The sequence below is a fragment of the Amphiura filiformis genome, chromosome 19 (genome assembly GCF_039555335.1).
Source record: "Amphiura filiformis chromosome 19, Afil_fr2py, whole genome shotgun sequence".
In the NCBI taxonomy this organism is placed as follows: domain Eukaryota; kingdom Metazoa; phylum Echinodermata; class Ophiuroidea; order Amphilepidida; family Amphiuridae; genus Amphiura; species Amphiura filiformis.
In genome coordinates, this window is record NC_092646.1 from 45,649,617 (window position 1) to 45,671,435 (window position 21,819).

The window sequence follows — 21,819 nt, forward strand, 5'->3', positions numbered from 1 at the left end:
TTGAGTGTTGTATGTACAATAGCTCCCTTTTGTCATTTAAAATTTGTAGCACTGGTAAGGTTAGCTGCAGACTTATCAAGTGCAAAGCGTATTCAGCCAAAGTGCGATCGAAACCTGGTATATAAGCAACAGAGCCTGAAAGTAGTGCTATATTAGGGTGTCAAGTGTGAGGATGTGGGACTCCGTACTTCCTGAGCAACTTGAATCATCTGATGAACAATCTCAAGACCCAATGCTGCCTACCTCATGAGATAAACATATGTGATGCAATCAAGCAAAATCAGCCGGAACTTGGAAATATTAAATTTTCAGTTTCTTATAGGATAGTAAAAAGCATAATTTACAAATCTTTATTTTGCAGAAAACCCCATTGAAATACATACAGAACAACCAGTTCCAAAGATATGAGCAATTAAAGAGTTTCCAAAACAAAAGGAAACGAAAGGAAATATTCCCTTTGTTTAGCTATATATCTCAAAATCAATTTTCTGAGTTCCGACTGATTTTGCTTGATCGCATCACATATAAAACTACTACAAATGCAATTTCAAAATTAACCACGAGGTAGCCATTGTACATCTTGCACTCATACAACAGACTCTGACTCACTATGTTAATGCCTTCTTTTTGCTTTTTGTTTTAACAGACCTCAGGAGCCCACTTGTTATTTTTCCGACTTCATCATGAGAAAACACAAAAAGGATTGTATTCCTCAAAACAGTTAAGGTATGTATCTTAAAGGAGTATTTCGTGATCCTAGCATCCTCTTTTTATGACATTTTTCAGTACATATCCACGAAAAAAGCATATTCCCAAAATTTCAGTTGATTCCGATTTTATGCGTTTGCGAGTTATGCATGATTATGTGTATTACACTGCTCCATAGACAATACGTTTGTAATTTCGTTCTGGTGCACCAGAACGAAATTCAAATTTCCATGATATCTTTGCTAAGCGAATTAATCTGCAAGAAATATTTTGTACATAAACATTATGTAGCCAGAGTATTCCAGTGATATAAAAATCTCAACTTTTTTTGAGAAAAGTGGGGATGAGGCTGTGGATCACGAAGTGCCCCTTTAAGGTGACATTTAACAGTAACAATGTATGTTAGCTCAATCGATAAGGTGTTTGACTACGGTGCGAGAGGTTGTGGGTTCAAACCCTGGTGGTGATAGTGAACAAGGAACTTACTGCACTAGTTGTCTCGTTGTAACCCGTACAAAACTCAGGGAGCTGATCCTGGCTGTGAAGGTCAATTGTGGAATGTCTAGGGTCTGCGCATCTTAGCTGCAAGTCCATGTCTTGTTGTTTAATGGTTTTGGAATGTCATGGGGCCGTAGTGGTCAGCGACAACCTGTGAAGTATGCTGAGGCTTGTGGATCAATGTCTTGGTGTTGTGCCTCTGCATAGCACACTATATGTAAATCACTGCACTTTTTCTGTCTTGTGGAGGCTGTAAAAAGTAATTCATATTCAGCCCAATATATTTAAATAATAGCAAGACATGCCGATTGCAATATCTGAATTCTTTAACTCTCTTCACACGGGTGTCGACTGCAGACGACAAGTTTCAAATTTTTTTTTTTTAAAGTCAAAAAATTCAGAAATATAAATTTTCAAGACCACATATGGAATCAGCATGAAAACTGCATTAAAATGAGTACAAACAAGCCTAGTATTGGTTCAGTGGCTCTTGAGATTGCTCTTGATATTTTGAGAAAATATCTCAAAACTTGGGACTTCTTATGTTGAAGCCTATATGGCTAGCATGCAGAGCATTAACAATACAGATAGAGTCCATCCAATTTCTTTTGCTTTCTATTAAAATATGCCAAGATGCTATCAAAGTGGAGTATCATATTATTTAGGTAACAGTGATTAGCAAAAAATCAGTTGAAATGGCCAGTGGTACCTTATCATTTGTTACATGTTGTGGTAATGCCAAAGCACGCACACAGTATGTCAACATTGCTGTAAAATGCAAGTAGAGCAATGTAATACACAAATCAATTGGTAAAATGACATACGATACCTCTTGAGGTAGTTGTCCCGAAAATAGCATTAGTATCAGACATATGTACAAGACTGTCTGCAGTTGATGCAACTATCATGTGTACCAAGTCCAGTTCCCATCAAAGTTTAGTATTTCACCTGTTGATATCATAAAATTGACAGAGAAAGTACATTTCATTGCATTAAGAATGAGTTTGCCAAGTATTAGTTTAGGGATTCTAAATGCTCTGCATGCTAGCCATTACCCTTCAACATAAAAAGTCCCAAGATCTGAGATATTTTCTCAAAATATCAAGAGCTATCTCAAAAACCACTGAACCAATACTAGGCTTGTTTGTACTCATTTTAATGCATTTTTAATGCTGATTCTAAATATGGAAATGAAAATGTATAATTCTGAAATACTGAATTTCAAGAAAATTTGAAACTTGTCATCTGCAGCCGACCCCCGCATGGAGAGAGTTAAGATACTGATATCTATGATAATCACAGAATGTTAACCTGTACTATACTTTTCAGCGAGGTCATTTCCCACTGACCGACTTACTAGTCCTGAAAATATCTCGTAAAAAGAACTATGTCATGCCTTGATCACAAGTTGCTGCGCAGTTTATTTAAAGGTGCCAATATTTCATGTTTTTCAATTGGCAAATAAGAACCCCTCTTCTGTGTATACGAGTACCCATGCTAAACTTGACAGATTGCGCAAGAATACTGGTAAATTTAAAATAAGTATCAATAGGGTCACGCCTGCATGCATGAGATGTTTATTAGCCCAAATTTTAATTTTGATTTGAATATGGCATAGACTTCACAGATTCAGAATCTGCTAATTTATTTTCAAAAGTAGCTTGACACTAGTTTTTTCTTGATATGTATTTCAACATTTAGCAAGGGTGGTGATTTTTTTTTATTTGAGAGGGGAGGGGAAGGATTGTTTCATTGGCAGGCCAGCAGGGGATGACACACAATTTTAGTAGGGCCATTTTCAAAATTCCTCTCTCATACACATAATAGCACAGTCCCCAGGGATACAAGTATTATACCAAAATCTAATTTGGTGCGGTAATCATGGTAATAGCAGCTAATATGTTGTATACGGTACTTCTTGTCATGATATGGGGCTGGCAAATCACGACCAGGACTCAGCTAGCTGCATGATTGAGTCGCTTTTGTTAGTTACAGAAAATGCAATCAGGCAGGGCAATTTGTATGTAAGTAGGAGAAAAACAATTACTTGCTTTAAAGTTATATTTCGCGTAAGTTTTTGTGAAAGTAATATCAATGAGATGTTCAGGCAGAGAACAAATTTGAAAAATATTGGGAAAATGTAGAAATATTTATAAAGAAACCATTTCAGAACAATAGGGAAACATAAACTTATATAAAAGGAAATGAAGTCAAATTTTTATGCATTGTGTAATGTGGACAACTAAAGAGCAAAATATAGCTTTTAATGTGAAAATTTTCTCTTTTAGGCCAAAAAAAAATAATGGTTTGTCTCTAAGCTCACGAGTGGTTTGAAAACAAATGCGAAATGCGATTTTTTTTGATTTTTAAAATTTTTATTCCGACTTTTTCATGGTATTTGGAGAAAAAAATCTGATTTTTTTTTAATTTTTCCGGAAAAACTAAAAAAACTAAAAAAACTTTGAAATAAAAAACTTTGAAATAAAAAAATTCTGCATTTCTTTTTTCCAAATCTCACGAATTTACAAATCTTGTGCTGAGCTTTGAGACAAACCTTTTTTTTTTTTGGCCTAATGTGAAATTTGCTCTTTTATAGGTAACTTCCCTTAATTCCATTTTTCTCATGCATGTGATAAACACAGCGGAATACTTGTGAAAATACAGTTGTGAAAATAGAATACCCAAGAAGAAAATTCTATTCATATTATTTACTTCATGATATTATTCATATTTTTTCACACCCCCACCAGGCACACATGTAATTTCCTTTGCTTCAGCTCTTCACATTATGACAAAACTACAACTAAGATGATTATGCAGTTCATGTTTAAAGAATATGGGAACAATAACTTCTTCTAGTACCCTACTATTTCATTTCCTTTCACCAGGGATTTGTTGATTAATTTTGATTTGATTCAAATTCAACAAAATGTACAAAACACCATTATTTTTAATAATATTATTTTTTCCTTATTTAAGAAAATAGAAAGATACAGAGGAGAAAGAAAATTTATACAAAAGTTATGGAACTATATAATGTACAAAATATTAAATAATGGAGGGCTCTTTTCCATTGGGATCCAGAGTGAAAGCAATTAAAATACGGCAAGATGATTGACTGACAATTGAGAGCCAGATATACCATCTTGATGCAAGAAAACAAATAACACAGACGGGGAAAAGAAACAACAAATGTAGGCACAGAAGTAGGTAAAGTTTGATGGCCAAATATGATCAATCACAAGGCCCATAGAAACATGAGTACATAAAATGAGTATAAAATTCATTCAGAAAGATGTAAAATAGATAAAAACATTGCATCAAAGACTTAATACTGATGTGAGATGTCACATTCTTGCTTTGACTTTGTTCTGTAACAGACACACACAAATGGCCTCTCTTGTCCTGTTTCCATGAATATTATTGACTGCATGGCTACCACAAGTGTTCGCCTATTCACCTACTTTGCCTCTTGGTTTTCAGCGGGCTAAAAATGATATCTCGGGAACATTTTAATTTGATTGAATTTTCAGTATGTTGCTGCCTTTGAATGTGTATTTTATTATGCAATCTTTCTTTAACCAGGGTAACCCCTTCAGAATCTGGGACATTTTTCCAAGGGGCCCTGTATAATTCAAATGTACAAACACAGTTTCCAGAACACAAAATGTACATAGAGGCCAGCACATTTAACCAGATTTGGCATTCCGAGGGGGGGGGGGGGAAAGCACAGTCAGTAAGAAATGTCTCCTGATTATAGAGGATGGAGCATCAAAAAAGGACTGATTTAATAGAATTTCCATTATTTCTTATCCTGATTTTTCCCTTTGGTTACAATACTGTATAGAGGCAGTGCAACTTGTATAATAATATTTTACATTATATACAAAGTATGTGAACATGAGACATGTGCAAATTGATAGAAATGAAGGACAGCTGTAAGTACAATTAAATTTGTGGAAATGATTTAATTTAGAAGGAATAACATTGAATTAAATACTCAGAAATATGTGGAAATGATTTAATTTAGAAGGAAAAACATTGAAATTAAATACTCAGAAATTCAATGTGAAGAATGTCAAATGAAACACAAGTGAAGCATAATTTTGATTGGGTTAGTGCAAAAACATTGCAACTAACGTGGGTGAAATTAAGTAATTAATGGATTATGAAAACAGGTAATGCTCACATTTAAAGCTATTTTAAAGCTATTTTACAGGTAATGCTCACATTTAAAGCTATTTTACAAGAAAGTAATTAATAAAATTTTATATAAATAAATGGGAAGTTTGAAAACAATTTTAAGTTTTACAATAAACAACAAATAAGAAACAATAAATAAGAATTTGAAACACACAAATGCGTCTTCTGCAAAATGACAAAAATGCAGATACAGTGATATAAATAAATAAATGTAGATATTTATATAGCGCTTTATGCCGTAAACAGCCTCAAAGCGCTTTACATTTATTCCGCCTTTATTAGAATATGTTGGAACCACGTTTGCAGCCTACAATTGGCGCAGGGTTCATCAGTACAACGACTGTGACTACCCCTAACAGCTTCCCATTACACCTGGGTGGGGTGAGGCAAGCGAGGCAAAGCGCCTTGCCCAAGGGTGCAACACGGTGGTGGGGCGGAGACTCGAACCAACGCGCGTCGAGCAAGCTCTCAGTTTATGAGTCCAAGGCCGTAACCACTGAGCCACCGTGTCCTCTAATATGGTACTAACCCCACAAATGGGCAAGGATATCACTGCAAATTGTAAGAATAAAATGCACACTCATTTTCTTGATGACATGCAATTGCCATCAAGTATGAAAATAAAGCATTTCAAATGTTACAAGTACAGATTAGGCATGCTTCAGTGTAATCTATTGATGTCTTTCCTTTCTTTCTTTCCTAGTTCATCACATTACAGAAGAGACACCACCGAGACAGACACAGTTCCTGTTCCGTCACTGAGAATACAGTATGCAGCCACTGCACAGATTGCGGGCGGGATCAAATGGTAATTACATAAGTGAAGACGATCGGGTATTCTGTAGTTTTTACACGTGTGTGTTACATTGTACCTTGAGAGAAGGACGATTTTGGTAATCTATGAGTTGTGAATTGTTTTATGTATGAAGGAATTATTGACTAGCATTTGCCAATTTAGGATAAAAGTTTTAAACTACAAATTCATCAAAACATGGTTACACATCATTATTTTGACCTTATCAATTACTCATATTCTTTTCTTTTTAGCAGTCAGCTATGAATTAATAGTTTCAATTCATTTCTTTTGATATATTTTCAGTTTCTGTTTAAAAAAATAACAATGTGAAATTGTGAAGACTTTGAATAATTGTTACAAGAAATTCTTTGTTTTGGGTCTTTTTCAAATTTCCTGTACAAACAAAAAGCATACAATGCCATACTGTATGCTAAATTGTCTTGAAAATTGCATTTTAGAGCAGGTCAGATTTAACCAACATCAAACAGGCAGTCTGATTTGACTATGACACTTTTCAAATAAAATTTTCATCATGTCAACAACATCAAATTAACTTGGCATATCAAATAAATCGATGGAAATTTGAAAATCCTCTGCAGTCAAGTCAGATTTGCTATACTACATGTTAGTCTGCAGTGCTGAAGTATGAGTGAGATCTAAGACTGAGAAGGGGGTCATGGATTAGGGGCTGTGCAATAACTGCAATTTTTGGAACACATTTATGGGGTACTTTCCATGGGTTCCTTTTCAAACAAACACTCTGAAAAGGAAAACAGTTTAGAAATATTCAAATATGTCACAAATTTCCTGCGCTCTGTAATGCTCACATTATATCTAAACTATTTAAGGTTTGCAAATTGGGTTCCCATTCCCAATAGGGCAGGCTGAGAGGGAGGGTTAAGTACTTTTGGTAGGCTAAGGGAATTTTACATGAGGGGAGGGGATTAGAGTTGGGCGACATAGTCGTTAGTCACGACTATTACTGATAGTCGCGACTACGACTATTGAAACCCAAAAGTCGACTAATGCAAGTATATTTTTGTGTTAAAAAATTACTTTAAAAGTGCCAGTTATTCGCACCAAAACCAACCAAATACTAACATATAAACTGCGAAAAAATGTTAGTCATTGTCTTACCAATATTAACACTAACCAACAAGTAATCATAAAGTCCATAAATCATCATTAAATTGGTGTTATTGACTTGTTGTCGAACTACTTTCCCACAAAATAAAAGCCGTCAAAAAACTCAAATTACTTAGAACTGTCGAACATCTCATTATGATTATAATTTATGCAGCGATAACAGGTGTAGCAGCGTCATAGCGTGCATGTACAGACCCAGGTTGGGTGTTGGTACCAACTACTGAAGGTATGAGATTATTTTAACTTTGGAAAGAAACAGCGTGAACTTCCGAGACGTGTTTTCCAAAAGGGAAAATTTAGGAAAATATTATTAGATTAGAAGTACTTTTCACGTAATTTCAAAAAGCTATGCTTATTGTGGTAACAGAATATTTAGAAAGCAACAGGAAAATAAACAAATTAGCGGACAAATTAGCTGACAAACAGTCGTTGTAATGTTGCAAAGCCACCCCTGTAGCGACAAATGCAGTAGTCTAGATGAGGTCAGGTGACGTAGGTCGGAGGTGAAAGTTAATCATACATGCACGATGCAACACGTTCATGAGCATACCATGGAAAATATGCACTGCCGTACCGGCATGTTTACATATTTTCATGCACAGCAAAACATGGAAACGAACGAAGATCGCTATTGGAATATTGAAGGTTTGAGAAATTATATGAAGTTTCTTGTGCTGTTGCTGGAAAGTGGCAAGTGAATTTAATTGAACAGAAAAGTTAGGCCTATATTACAGCATTTTACAGTCAAATATTTGCGATACAGTGTAGCAATTTGTATCGCAACAGTGCTGGTTTGTGTAGCAAACTGTGATGAGATGCCGGCAATCACGGGTCCTGTAATCATGCATTATAAATACTAAATTGCCACCAATCTTTCACCCGATTTTTCAGTCCAATTTTAACCACAGATAGTCGCGACTATAGTCGTAGTCGCGACTATTTGCTGTTGGCTAGGAAAAAAGTGATAGTCGCCCAACTCTAGAGGGGATCATAATTATCATCACAGACCTTATCATGTTGGACATGTTCTCTTGCTTGTGCAGGACTAGTTGTGGACCTGTGACTACCAATACATTTTTCACAGTCCCAGAAAGGGTTAAATGTGCTGTTTATCTTGGTCAACATTAACTTTGAGGGCCTTCAAAAGTAGATCAAATTTCCAATTTTCTTCCTGCAAATGGATTCTATGTTATAATTTGTTGGGTCCTGAAAATGGGTTATTTATTTTGAACTGGAAGTGAAATAATATTAATACAATGACAGATTCACTGTTCGATGCACATACATGTAATACCCTTTTTGATCAAAATGATTTACTTAGATATGTCAAAAATGCTTTTTATTGTGTATTACTGTTGTATCTCAAGGATGTAGAGCCAAGTAACACTGCGTGATAGTATAGAAGATACTGTTTCAAATAGTAGCATTAATTGAATGAGCTACATTTGCTCTGGTTAGTTCTGTGTAAGGTAATTGAACCTTTTATTACATTGTAAGCTTCTCAAATCCAATAAAATTCCTGCCCTAGGGTTTTTGAATGAATGTAGTAAACATGACTGAAAAGGACTGTCAATTTTCAAATGGTTAAATTTTTGTATTTGTAAAAACATTGTCAGTTGGAAATTGAGTTGAATTGATGAATTGGTTATTAAATTAAATGGAATTTAATTGAACTGAATCAATGTATTGTTATACAGATTTATTATTATTATTCATTAGAGATTAAAACCTTCTCTCACAGATTAAATTGATCACTGCTGTGAGCTTTACAGAAAATGACTGACGTGACTGGCCTGGATGATTATTTATTTTAAATATTACCGTAACCACCCGGGTATAAGCCCACCTTCGGCTATAAGCCCACCCCCTATTTTTCAAAACATTCTGGGAACAAGGGTGCACTCAGGTATAAGCCCAGTACTAAATTTGGGCACCGTCATATATCTCCGAGCTTCTGCACACTTACATACCTGGTCGCACTGGACTTCGTTCAGCCAATCTACATCTTCTTTAGGAACCAAGATCTAGCAATTCTTTTGGAGACCGTTCTTTTGTCATTTGTGCTCCTAAACTCTGGAACAATCTACCAACTCACATTAAAAACTGTACTACTTTGGACTCTTTTTAAATCTTTGTTAAAACCCATCTTTTAATATCGCTTTTGCTGATGACTTGTAGTGTAGAATGTTTTTCTTATTATGGTATTTTGTATATTTTCTGTATTATGCTATGTTCACCATGTTCCCTTTGTGTTCATTTTCCTGTTGTTGCGCAGTGAGCGGCTCTGTCGGATACTTGCGCATTATAAGTTTTCATTATTATTTATTATTATTATTATTAAGTCAATGCTTTGCTCTCATATTTAAGAACAAATTAAAAACATATCAGTTGATAATTAACATTCCACACTTACAATTTTAAGAAATTGACATAAAAGATAGAAATTACTGGTACATTGGGCATATACAGATGAGGGATAATTGTTCTTATTTTAAAATTCCAGCACTAGCCCTTCCCCGGTTATAAGCCCACCCCCATTTTTGAAGTGAAATCTGCCATCTAGGGGGGTGGGCTTATACCAGAGTGGTTACGGTAGTACAAATTTTGCTTGTTTAAAAGTAATTTGAGCTTTCTTACATTAACTTATGCAATTACGGAATAAAAACAAGATACGGTACAACTGCGTAATACTCTCCGCACTGAAAACCATTAGGATGTGATGCCTCATTGTAATATGAATAGCTCACACATAATTATTCCCAAAATACTCTTGTAAAATTTGGTTGTGTGAAAAACATTTGTAATTAGAGATAGAGGAGAACACACATTTAAAATTTCCATTCAGTTGGTCGGCATGACGTCACTTGCGATGGATCACTTCATTGCATTGGTTGTTTTGTCAGGATTTGGCTGTTCCATCTCAAACCTTCTGACATGAAGGGAACACTTACTGTTGCACTCAATGGGGGAAATCATAAAACATGCTAAAAGTTTGATGTTTATTAGGGAAATTCAACTTCCAGTAATTACAAAAGAAAAGGCAAATTAATATTTTCTTTGCAGGGAAAATTTCCCGGGGGGGCCACTGTAGTGGTGAAGGGGGGTATCAGGCGCGTCCGTAAATTCACGTAAAAAGGGTATTTTTTCAGACTGGGGCACGTTACGTGCGTAACGTGAATAGGGTATCAAATTCATGTAAAATTAGTGTAAAAGGGTATGTTTTTGGAGCTCTTACGTACTTAGGGTAGTTTTGTCAAGTTTGGGATTTTGTGCTTTCTCCTTCATTCTTGAAAAGTGAAAGGAAAATCTGCGGTCTTTTCTCCCTACTTCAATGCTACACCCCAAAAGCCAGCCTTCAGCTGTCCGCGATGACAGATCCCTACAGGCCCAGCTAGCATACTAAACACGAGGTCCCCGGACAAGGTCACAACCTAGCCAGAACATACAACCAATCAGCATGCGTTATGCCTTTTTCTTAACTGTGGAGTCAATATGAGGAAAAATATAAGAGACTTTCCAATTGGCTGAACCTCTTTAAACTCATCAATATTCATGATAGTCTTGATAAGCTTCCTGCCCAATGCAACCACGAACTTTGTAAACAAGCTGTGTGAATGAACTTTTGACATGTGTTACATTTTACCGGGGTATTTACAAACACGCCGATTGAATAATTTGGAACTATTTGCTGGCTTTCCTTTAATATAAATCAATGAGTTTCAGGATTGGTTGGATTTACCACTAAATCCAGCATGATAATTAATGCTCTAGGATGTTTTAAATGGAGACGAAATTAGGAAATAGACCAAGCGAGACTGGCCATGTTTGTCTTCCCACTTCATAATGAATCGCCATGGTCGTCATTTGCGTTGGACTTGCAGTTCAAAATTCTTGGAAATGTGGAGAATTGGGTACATCCCAATCCCAAAAAATAAATTCTAATATTTCAATCCAAAGGGTTGGACCTGTGATCCAAAAAGGGGAAATTATTGGCACAAAAATCTTGAGAATATTGGACATACTGCATGACCTGTGAGGTAAGCTTTAACATGTTTCTTGAACCAGACTCTGGCTTATATGCAGAGCCGCCGCCGGCACATCGACAAAAAGCTCCTGAGGGCAGCAACTTCTTATTTAGGATTAAAAGTACCTGTTTCTGTGTGTTTACTTGTTTAGGGGTAATAATTGTATAAATTACTTGTTTAGGGTTGGGTGAAAGACAACTACTTGTTTAGGGTAGCAAATCGTGCTACTTATACTTGTTTAGGGGTGAAAATTTCAGTCTCAGAAATACTTGTTTAGGGTGCTTTTTAAGAGTCCACGGACGCGCCTGATACCCCCCTTCACCACTACAGTGGCCCCCCCGGGGAAAATTTACTGGAACTAAAAGCCCTGTATAAACCAATAGGGATTTGGCGAGGGTGTCCCCTTTTATAGATGTGAGAAATGGGTAAGTGCAATAGATGGAACAACATATCCCAACCGAAAAAATTTCCATAATGGGCAATTTAGGTAAATTATTAAAATCAGTTATTAATCTTTTAAGAGCACAAAAGGCTTAAAAGCACAAAAGCAGCCCAAAGTTGAGTGCGGAAAAGTCCTCAAATCATATCTAAATAATCTTATCCTGCATGTTTTTCTCCTTTTCTTTAATTACAGTCTATGTTGTTTACGAGATGATATATTGGTTGCTACGGGTAACGGAATATTGAGACGAGTCAGTTGGGATGGATCTGTTAAGACGCAGCAAGAGCTATGCATTAGGACAATTCCATTTTCAGTAGATCTACAACAATCTAGGGGTATGTATAAAGCAGGGTTTCTCAATAGGCAGTACATGGACCAGGTCTGACCTGCCAACCAATAGTGGTCGGCCCTTGAGCAGCTCTGAAATACAGGCATGAAGCGTTTTAGCTAATTTCAGCTTTTTATGCCTCCACCGGAGGTATTATGTTTCCTGGTTGTCCGTCTGTCGGGGTGTCTATATGTCCGTCTGTCCGTCCGTCCGTACGTCCGAGCTTGCCAGTGCAATTTCTCGGAACTGGTAAGGCGTATAGTAATGCAATTTGGTGGAGGTCAAGGTCATTCCGGGTCATCTGGAAAATTGTGGAAATATTTTATTTAAACTATCTGGTTCTGTAGTTACAAATGGAAGAAAATAACATGCCTTTATTGACAAAGGGGAACGGGCTCACTGTGGCATTTGGTAATTGGTGTCTGAGGAAATGTGAAGAAATACAAAATTTACTTGAAGAATTAATAATATTCAAGTGGGGAGAGCCTCTTTTCATTAGATGTACTCTAAAAATAACACATTTTGCTTCTAGCCCTGCTTTCAAAGCATATTAAGGGGTGGCGTATGAATGTTTGGACAGTATTTATTGTGGGACATTAGAGCACATCAGACATATCGAATTGCATTCTGAATACGAAGAATGTCCTTCTGATATCAAATAGTTTTTTGAAATTCGCAATGTAATACACATTTTATGGCAGATGATTAAAAATTGATATTTTTGATATTTAACAGTACTCGAAGTAAACTTTATAAATCTGATGATTTATACTTAAAGTGTATGTAAGTGGGATGAAAAGCAGACGATCAGTTAGGTCTTTTTGGGGAAAAAATCCATATCTTCAATATGAAAGGTCGAAATTTTCAATTGATCATCGGCTTTTCCTCCCAGCTGCATACACTTAAAGAATATGTCATTAAATTTATAAAATTTACTTCGAGGACTGTTATATGTCAAAAATGTGAAAAATATCAAATTTTAGTAATTTGTCATTAAATTTGTATTATATCGTGAATTTCAAAAAATTAAAATTATTTGATATCAGAATGACATTCTTCGTATTCAGAATGCAATTCGATATGTCTGATGTGCTCTCATGTCCCACAAAAAATACTGTAAAAACGCTCAAAACGCTCATTCCAGATCCCTTAACTCAACTCATAAGTATGTTGATTTTGTTTTCCAACCATTTAGAATCCACTATAGGAGACACTAGTATATACATCACTCAGATGGAATATAGCATATTATTAGGAGGCTTTGCTGCTGTGTTATCAGATGGAAGGGCAGCATTCCTTACAATGGAAAGCCCTAGGCAGGAACCAAGGGTAAGTAAGACTTATTGCCATGATTGGACTCAAATTGACTTTTAAGCGACTTGGATATTTTCATAATTAGTAATGTTATGTGCTTGGACCCCTAACCCTACTCCTATAAAGCAGAATGAAGATCTTCATATCGTGTATGCATATCGGAGGGGGGGGGTAGAAGTTGCATTAACCTGTTGAGGTGTTTGAACCCTGGACCCCACCCAAATATACAAATAAGAATGAAAGAGATCTTCATTTTGTGTATGCATATTGGGATGGGGGTTAGCGGTCACATTAACTTTGTTATGTGTTTGAACCCTGGACCCCACTCAGATATACAAATCAGAATGAAGGAGATCTTCATTTTGTGTATGTATACTGGGATGAGGAGGGGGGGGGCAGGATGGGTTAGAGGTCACATTAACCTGTTAATGTGTTTGGACCCTGCAACATTAACAAACATAGCACAGAGTAATTATAAGGTGGGTGTTGGGATATTGCAAGCCTACCATTTTTTTCTGGAGTTTTGAGAAAAATGAGAGCTTTCTTCAGGGTTCAAACACATTAACAGCCCTTAAAATAATCCTTGCTTATACCCAAATTGACATTTTGTTATTTGTTTTCTATTACTATTACAAATTGACATTTTGTTATTTGTTTTCTATTACAGAAGGTTCATGCTGTATGGGCACCAGAGGTCAGCAATGCATGCTGTGTGGCTATTAATCACAAATACAGATTAATAGTTTTTGGTCTTACAAAGTAAGTTTCACAAAACTGTACAGGTCACTGCTTGGTACTCTATCTACTCGTTTAATGCCAGAGAAATAGACTTCCTCAACAGTCATTCAAGATTGAGGAGATTTTAGCCTGACGATGTTAGACTTGATGAAGACGGAGTGTCGTTTGCACTCTATCGGTCTAAATGTGCATATTTCATACATAAAATTAGCTTGAAATTCAATAAAACGGTAAAATATGGGTCTAATATTATCTCTACTGACTTAAATTTGATGAAAAGGGTATTTCTTTCTTAAAATAAATAAAATGTACTTGCAGGTCTGGAACTAAGACTAATTAGTGCACTGAAATGCCCCAACAACTGTCAATCAAATACAGGATAAGTCCTTTAGACTGATAAAACAGTAATGCACATCATAACCGTGCACAAGTACATAAGTTTTAGGCTGCGCACTGAAATGCATAGCAACCTGCCTAGCAACTGTCAATCAAACTGCCTGCGAAGTGACTTCACTTTTAATACAGGGATTGAATACGAATGTCACAGCCCTGATTAAACTATGATTGTGTTGCATGTTTCATTGCAGTGGTCAGGGTATTGTATTCACAGTGGATGAAATCACAGGGGCATTACTGGTATCACATAGATTATCATTATCAAGTTGTGACTTTCCAGGTAAGCTGCATACATACTCATTGTTTGTTTGTTTGTTTGTTTGTTTGTTTGTGTGCTTGTTTCTTTGCTGGTTTGATCATGGTGGTCACTCAAATATAGAAGTGTGATGCAGGATCATTAATAAAAATGCCTTAACGGAGTAGGGGTTTGAGTATACAGCGGCATCAACATTTATGGGTCCGCTTTTTTTGCTACATAGACGTTCAGGGTCAGTTTGTGGTTATATCGACATTTTGGTCTCCTTTTTTAACCTCATAAATTGCTATTTAGGGGGTTACCAGTAACGCCATTTTAGGTGGTAAATTTGCTATCATTTACGCCATCTAGGTTCTGTTTTGAGGGTTGATTAATGAGCATGGGTAACACTTTGATATTATAGTGACACCCCCTCATCATGTGTTTGTTTGTATATACAGAGGTATATATGTTTGTTTTGTAGTTAGATATCTGGCTTTGTGGGACTAGCTGATGGAAACTGTCATTAATTATACCAGTTACTACTAATGTCAAAGAAAGCTACCTGTCTGATATTCACTTAGTGTATACAAGAGATGAGCGGGATACCCCGTAATCCTATCATTTTCCCACCCAACCTGTCCCAACTCAACACAAAGCTGTGTGAAAATTGATCTAATCACTGAGGCTGTCAGGTTAGGAGACCACAATGCCCGGGTTAGTATGAGGTCGGAAAGGAAATCTTGTTTCTGCATAGAGTACAGGAAATTATCATGTCCTCACAATTATACTTTGGCCCAGTCATTGACTGTATTCAGAGGTGTAAGTCTTCCGAAATTCCTGAATTCGAAATGTAACAAAATAAAAAAAATTCAATTTTTTTTTTTTTTTTAATTTTGAATTTTTTAAAACATTTTTAAACATTTTTTTTGAGGGGGTGATACCCTGCAGCCTATTCCCCGGACAAGCCCTGTGCACTTCCGGAAATTTGGCGAGGTGCTCGCCTTTGGCTCGCATGTTTTTCAGGGAGTGGATCGTTACCTCGCTTACACCTCTGTGTATTGATGTTAATATTATTTCTACCAGATGGCTGTCAAGCAGCTGGTCCTGTAACCTGTCTACGTTGGACACCAGATGGCTGTGCACTAGCATTAGGATGGCATAACGGTGGCCTGTCAATGTGGAGTGTATTTGGTGCTCTACTCATGTGTACGCTTGGCGGAGATTTCGGGTAAGTCTCTAGGATTAGACTAGCGATTAGACCAACTCACCCACTGATTGGATTGAGAGCACAAAGGACTGTAAAATCTCAACACCTGTTTTGCTGAAATCCACTAGACTGACATGATAATTCAGGTATATGCAACAACATGTAGCATGTCATTTGACAAAAGTGTGTTTATCATCATTATTTTGACTGGTTACGCATTGTCATTATAAAGTTGTAGAGAACTTTGTAATGATAACTTAAAATGTTTTGCTTTTATATCTGCAGGAACTACTCAGATTCAGGGCGACTCCCACTTCAAATTAAATCTATGGTAAGTGGAATAGTACAATCAATATTTCCAGTGTATTGGGCCATTCCATTTAAAATCCACACTACCCCTGTGGAAGATTTTGGAAATAGTGTCCACAGAGGGAGTATGTTTTACAAATGTAATTGGTCAGGGTTGATCATTTTGAAACCCATACTCCCCCTGTATTATGGCTTTACTATATATTCTACAACTGGAGTGAGAATTTCAAATGGAAGTTACCCGATTGTATATTCTATTCAAAACTTATACTCCCTCTGTGGGAGACCTTAACTAAATCTTCCACAGGGGGAGTGTGGATCTTAAATGGAATAGCCCATTGCTTTGGACTTACAGCGGATTGATTGCTGGTGAATCTCTACTATAGTTTACAGCAAGGTCCATCAGCGGTTTTGCCGTTTGGCCTAGTTTATGGTGTATGCGGAAGTTGAGTGTTTGGTTAATTGAATCACGTCATCATCATCACATGAGCATTTCATTCGCTGGTCAACCTGCGCAGCGTCGTGTGATGTAGTTCTTTTTACATGGTAATCAGAAAGAGCAGATGGACACCGCTGAAGGAATTTGCTAAATACTATAACCAGATCTCTTCCATCCCTCTCTTTCTCTTCTCCTCACCTCTTTATATATCTCTCTCAATAACTCCCATATAACTCCATGTGTTGCTTGTTGTTTTCCGCTAAGATGATGTTGGGTAACTATACACGAGAGCGGGATCTGCATTAATGCAATCTCCCGGGATGCGTATCCGTAATAAAAATTGTCTACATCTACATCCGGGAATCAAGCATGTTTCTTGTAAGTGTGTTACAGCGTGTGTAGGGTGCTCAATGCTCATGGTGTGATACCATGTGCATGTAGGGCACTCATGACGCAATGCCATCTGTGCACACAAGAGGAGATCACATTGAAACGCATCCCTGGAGTGTCCATTGATGCTGATCCCGTGTAGAGTGGCACACAAAAATGATCAACATGTGAAATCTTTCCCTATATAACTATTTCTCTTTCAATTTTGTATCATTGTGTGACATTTTGTAAAAGCTATATGAAGTTGAAAAGTGGAACAGAACTATCCTTTGCTAATAAGGCAAAAAAAAAAAGTTTGTCTCAAAGCTCGCGCGCGCATTTGTAAAAAAAAAAAAAAATGTGGAAATTTTGTTTATTTCAAAAAAAAATTTTTTTATAGTTTTTCCAGAAAAATTCGGGGAAAATCAGACTTTTTTTCTCCAAATACCATGAAAAAAGTCGGGAATAAAAAATTTAAAAAAATTAAAAATCGCATTTTGCATTTGTTTTCAAACCACTCGTGAGCTTTGAGACAAACCATTATTTTGTTTTGCCTAATGCTAATTTCTTGTTAAGTGGATTAATTGTTTTGACTTGTACCGTAGGATTGGGACCCTGAGGGTTATCACCTATGGCTGACTACAGAACCTAATCTAATGGATGTGACATCAGTATTTCCATCACTCAATAACTCAACACCAACTGATAACAAGACAAATTCATCTGGACAATTACTACTCATGCCATTTGTCAAGAGTGCGCTCACAACTAATCCTTGTATGGTAAGTATACAAATGGAATCATTACAATGTTTTGCAATTCCATTCCCCAGAAGATGCAAGAACTCAAGTGCTCTAACAAATCCTTGTATATACCTTGGTTCACCTCAAGTTTGGTACATGTAGTGAAAATAGATGAAAATTTATTTATTTATTTATTATTTATAGGTGCGTATTTCGCTGATTGCAATATCAAATGGCACGTGTAAGGTTAATCTAAAGCCACGGTTTCTCCGTGTTACAAAATTTAAATTCTGTGTTACAAATTGGACGATTTCTGTGATTTTCCGTTTTCCATTATAGTCCTGATTTTTTCTCTCTCAATATTTTCATATGCCAGTTTGCTCGAGCCCCAATCACGTCATTTAAATTATAATTTCTCGGGCTTGCATCGTTTATTTCCGATCCTCGCATATATTAATTTGTGTTTCACATTGTCTTACGCCCTGCCAGGGTGAAGCATATAGGCTGCCTCCTTCTTCATTATTTAATATATAATTGGCCGCTGAGACACAATGAGAGAGTTATCATGGGGACTTAAGTTGAGATTGCCCGAGTACCGACTGTGAACTCGGGTAGTACAGTGGTAAAGCTCTGGACGGTAATCCAGCGACCGGGGTTCAATCCCGCTGAGTCCTGATTTTTTTCTCTCTCAATATTTTCATATGCCAGTTTGCTCGAGCCCCAATCACGTCATTTAAATTATAATTTCTCGGGCTTGTATCGTTTATTTCCGATCCTCGCATATATTAATTTGTGTTTCGCATTGTCTTACGCCCTGCCAGGGTGAAGCATATAGGCCGCCTCCTTCATTATTCCATTATAAATCACTGTTAAAAGTGTATTTTGCCTTACCTTTTACTGTAGTATGGCCAGAATCTTGCATCGTAGGCCTAGAACTAATGCTAGAATGGATTGTTTAATGGTTGTTTACTGCTAAATAATCACTTTTCTTTGTTTTATTCTACAAATCAACACAAGTTAGACATTTTACACAGCTTTTCACTATTTTGTGGCATTTTCAAATTTCCGTGAGCAAACCCCGAATTCCGTGAATTTTTCTGTATCGCGGAGAAATCGTGGCTTTAGGTTAATCCTATAGAGCATACACACACTCGTACAAGGGGGGCTTGTCGGTGCGCAAGCGGTGCAACTGGGAAAAGGCATTGATGTTATTATGAAACATGAAGTGAACCAAAGTTCAGTGAGTGGTATATTACTTGTACCTGGTTCTTTTATTGTAACAAGACATAATATTATTATAATTATCCCTAATCCTCCTGAAAGTCTCAAAAGCTACAGCCTAGGTACATCTCCCGTTGTCTGGGGGCAGGAATGGGTAACACATACCAAAGCACCACTACTATATAGGTGTTAAGGTTAAGGCTTGCCATAATGCCAAAAAGTGACCAATGGCATATCGACCAATAAGTACCATAGCAAACATATACATGTTTAGTCAGTTCTTGATAAAGCCAACAAATAAAAACGGGGAAAGCTGGAATACTGGTCCTCGATCGAACACAAGAGCACTGCACAGCAATAACCCTGCCCTGGTGCAAATAGTCATCTGAGCATGGTGCCCTGTCTTATCTGTCTTATACCTACATGTTACATTGCAGACCAATCACCAGCATCTATTTCTACAAGGTAGTGATAGGTTGTATCTCAACACAGGGGATACCATACTGAAAACTACTAACCTGGATACAACTGAAGGCACTAGTCCTGTAAGGCAAACACAACAGCCAGTTAACGTAATAGGTAAGGCTCTTATGTTATCTCATAACTTATCAACTGAATGAGGTGATTTTACTGTATTCAGTAATGCAACAAGCCCCACAGGGTGGAGTGCATTGGACGCCTCAACATTCAGCGCAAGTGCATTCTTGTATCCAATCTCTCAAGCAACAAGGGATCTTAACCTATTTCATACACAACAAAGAATTAATGCAAGTTCTGCTATTTTATATAACAAACAAAATGACTGAAAATTTGACTAACATCAAGAAAAATGGATAAATTCTGCAAGCAAATGCAAAGCTCTTAGTATTTGAAACTGCGCGGGAGTGCAGTTATGCAACATTTATGCACTCCACATAATTTTCTAACAGCTTTTCTGATTGGCTATGTGGTTTTAAGAGAGTATGAATACTTTCATAGTAACTGTAAATGTAAAAGAAGTTTGCGCTAATTGTCATATATAATAATAAATTGAGTAGCTTGAGTGGAATGTGATATTTGATATTCCCAGGTTCTCATAATATAAGCAGCGAAATATTTTGAGCAGAGAAATATTTTGAATAACGAAATTGATGTTCATTTGAAGTTTTAACGTATATGTAAGAAAAGCCTTTAGTACAAGATTCAATATTCCAAGTATTGAGCATAAACTCAAAACATTGTTTGAACTTCTGAAGTCATGTTCTTTTTGTATGTTGACCTTGTAACCTTTTTTTATTTTCAGGTGGTAAAAGTAACAGTTTGAGTGTGCTAATAGGGAACAAACAATGGCAGGTTGTACAGATACCACTCAATTACTTGTCTGCTAACTGGCCAATTAGGGTAAGTACAGTCATGCATACTAGACACTTGCTTCAAACATCAACTCCAGGGCAAACAAGGCCAGAGTAAGGGGAGACACATTCGTCCACACCCGAATTTGAGATTTCTTGATATTTATCAACACTAAGATGTATTCTTTCACTTGAAACTGATAAAAATATAACTTCCTAATATTTACTTGTATTTTTGCTTGATTTATTTCACTCTTTTCAACTCTAAAAAGTCACATGGCTCAAGACAGCTTAGTAAATTGGCGGAAATAATGAGTCGGCAATGCGCGAATGCGAAATATTGTGATTACGCGCGCGATTCGCGTCGCGTGACGCGGCGCAACTCTGCACGTATGTCCAACGCAGTCAAGGCGCATTCGGTATGTTGTTAACGCCAGCAAATGTGATGTAAACAAAACAAAAATTTGCAGTGAAAAAGCCACTTAGATTTTTTAATTATTTTGGATTTAGGCGCACTAAAAACAGACATTATAGATTCATTGGTGCAAAAAGATGCATATTTAGACCATGCACCAGATACAGCTTTTACAAGCGTTAAAATGTCTTGCCGTTTTAAAATATAAGGACGTTTTGTGCATAATTTTGACATTTTTTTACTAAAACGTTGATTTCTCAGAGTTCATTTTTAACAATATTGTACGATTTTTGTGACAAGATAACTCGAAAATATGCAAGCAAAAGGTAAACCTTTTGCACTATCGTTAGAGCACATCAAAGTCTAGGGAAGGTTTTCTCATTTTTTCAAAATATTTGTTTTGAACAAAAATATACACCATTCTGTGCAATTTTTAGCTTAAAAGAGTGACAAAATTGCTTTTTTCACATGTTTTTTGCAATATTTCGAAAAATAAGACTAATTTCAAAAAAATAAAAAAAAAGTTCATGTCTCTTCTCCATGAAAAATTAACTAATTTTTTTTTACTCCGAATGAATTTTTTTTTAAGTTGTCACAAAAAAATTGGGGTAAAAGTGCATTTTTGTGATTTTTTCAAAAACTCGAGATTTTTGAACAAATCTGACGTCACCATGGGATTCCTTGACTCATTTCCTTTCCAAAAATGTTTTATATATTTTGGACATACAATTCAAAAATAATGATGCTCGAAAAGGTCTGTGTTCTCTCCCATTACTCTGCCCTTAACACTTTTAAGTGTTTAAAAACACTTAAACATGATCCTGTACATTGTACTTTGTCAACCAATCTCTAGATTCATTCATGACCCAAGTAATCTGTTTCACTGCAAGAACATGTGTATGTCAGGGCTTTGAGTGAATGCCTCTCATTCGCACTAAGCAGTAGCACAACAT

General features: G+C 36.4%; 1 protein-coding gene across 1 annotated transcript in view; it reads left to right on the plus strand.

Moving 5' to 3' along the window:
• Window positions 1-21,819, plus strand: part of LOC140141375 (guanine nucleotide exchange factor subunit RIC1-like) — a 129,781-nt gene that overhangs the window by 45,640 nt on the left and 62,322 nt on the right. Inside the window, exons 3-13 of the mRNA XM_072163223.1 lie at window positions 647-726; window positions 6,113-6,217; window positions 12,011-12,153; window positions 13,342-13,475; window positions 14,128-14,219; window positions 14,786-14,874; window positions 15,916-16,060; window positions 16,325-16,370; window positions 17,762-17,938; window positions 19,558-19,699; window positions 20,403-20,500. Of these exons, the coding sequence (XP_072019324.1) occupies window positions 647-726; window positions 6,113-6,217; window positions 12,011-12,153; window positions 13,342-13,475; window positions 14,128-14,219; window positions 14,786-14,874; window positions 15,916-16,060; window positions 16,325-16,370; window positions 17,762-17,938; window positions 19,558-19,699; window positions 20,403-20,500 (1,251 nt within the window). The remainder of the gene's footprint in view (window positions 1-646; window positions 727-6,112; window positions 6,218-12,010; window positions 12,154-13,341; window positions 13,476-14,127; window positions 14,220-14,785; window positions 14,875-15,915; window positions 16,061-16,324; window positions 16,371-17,761; window positions 17,939-19,557; window positions 19,700-20,402; window positions 20,501-21,819) is intronic.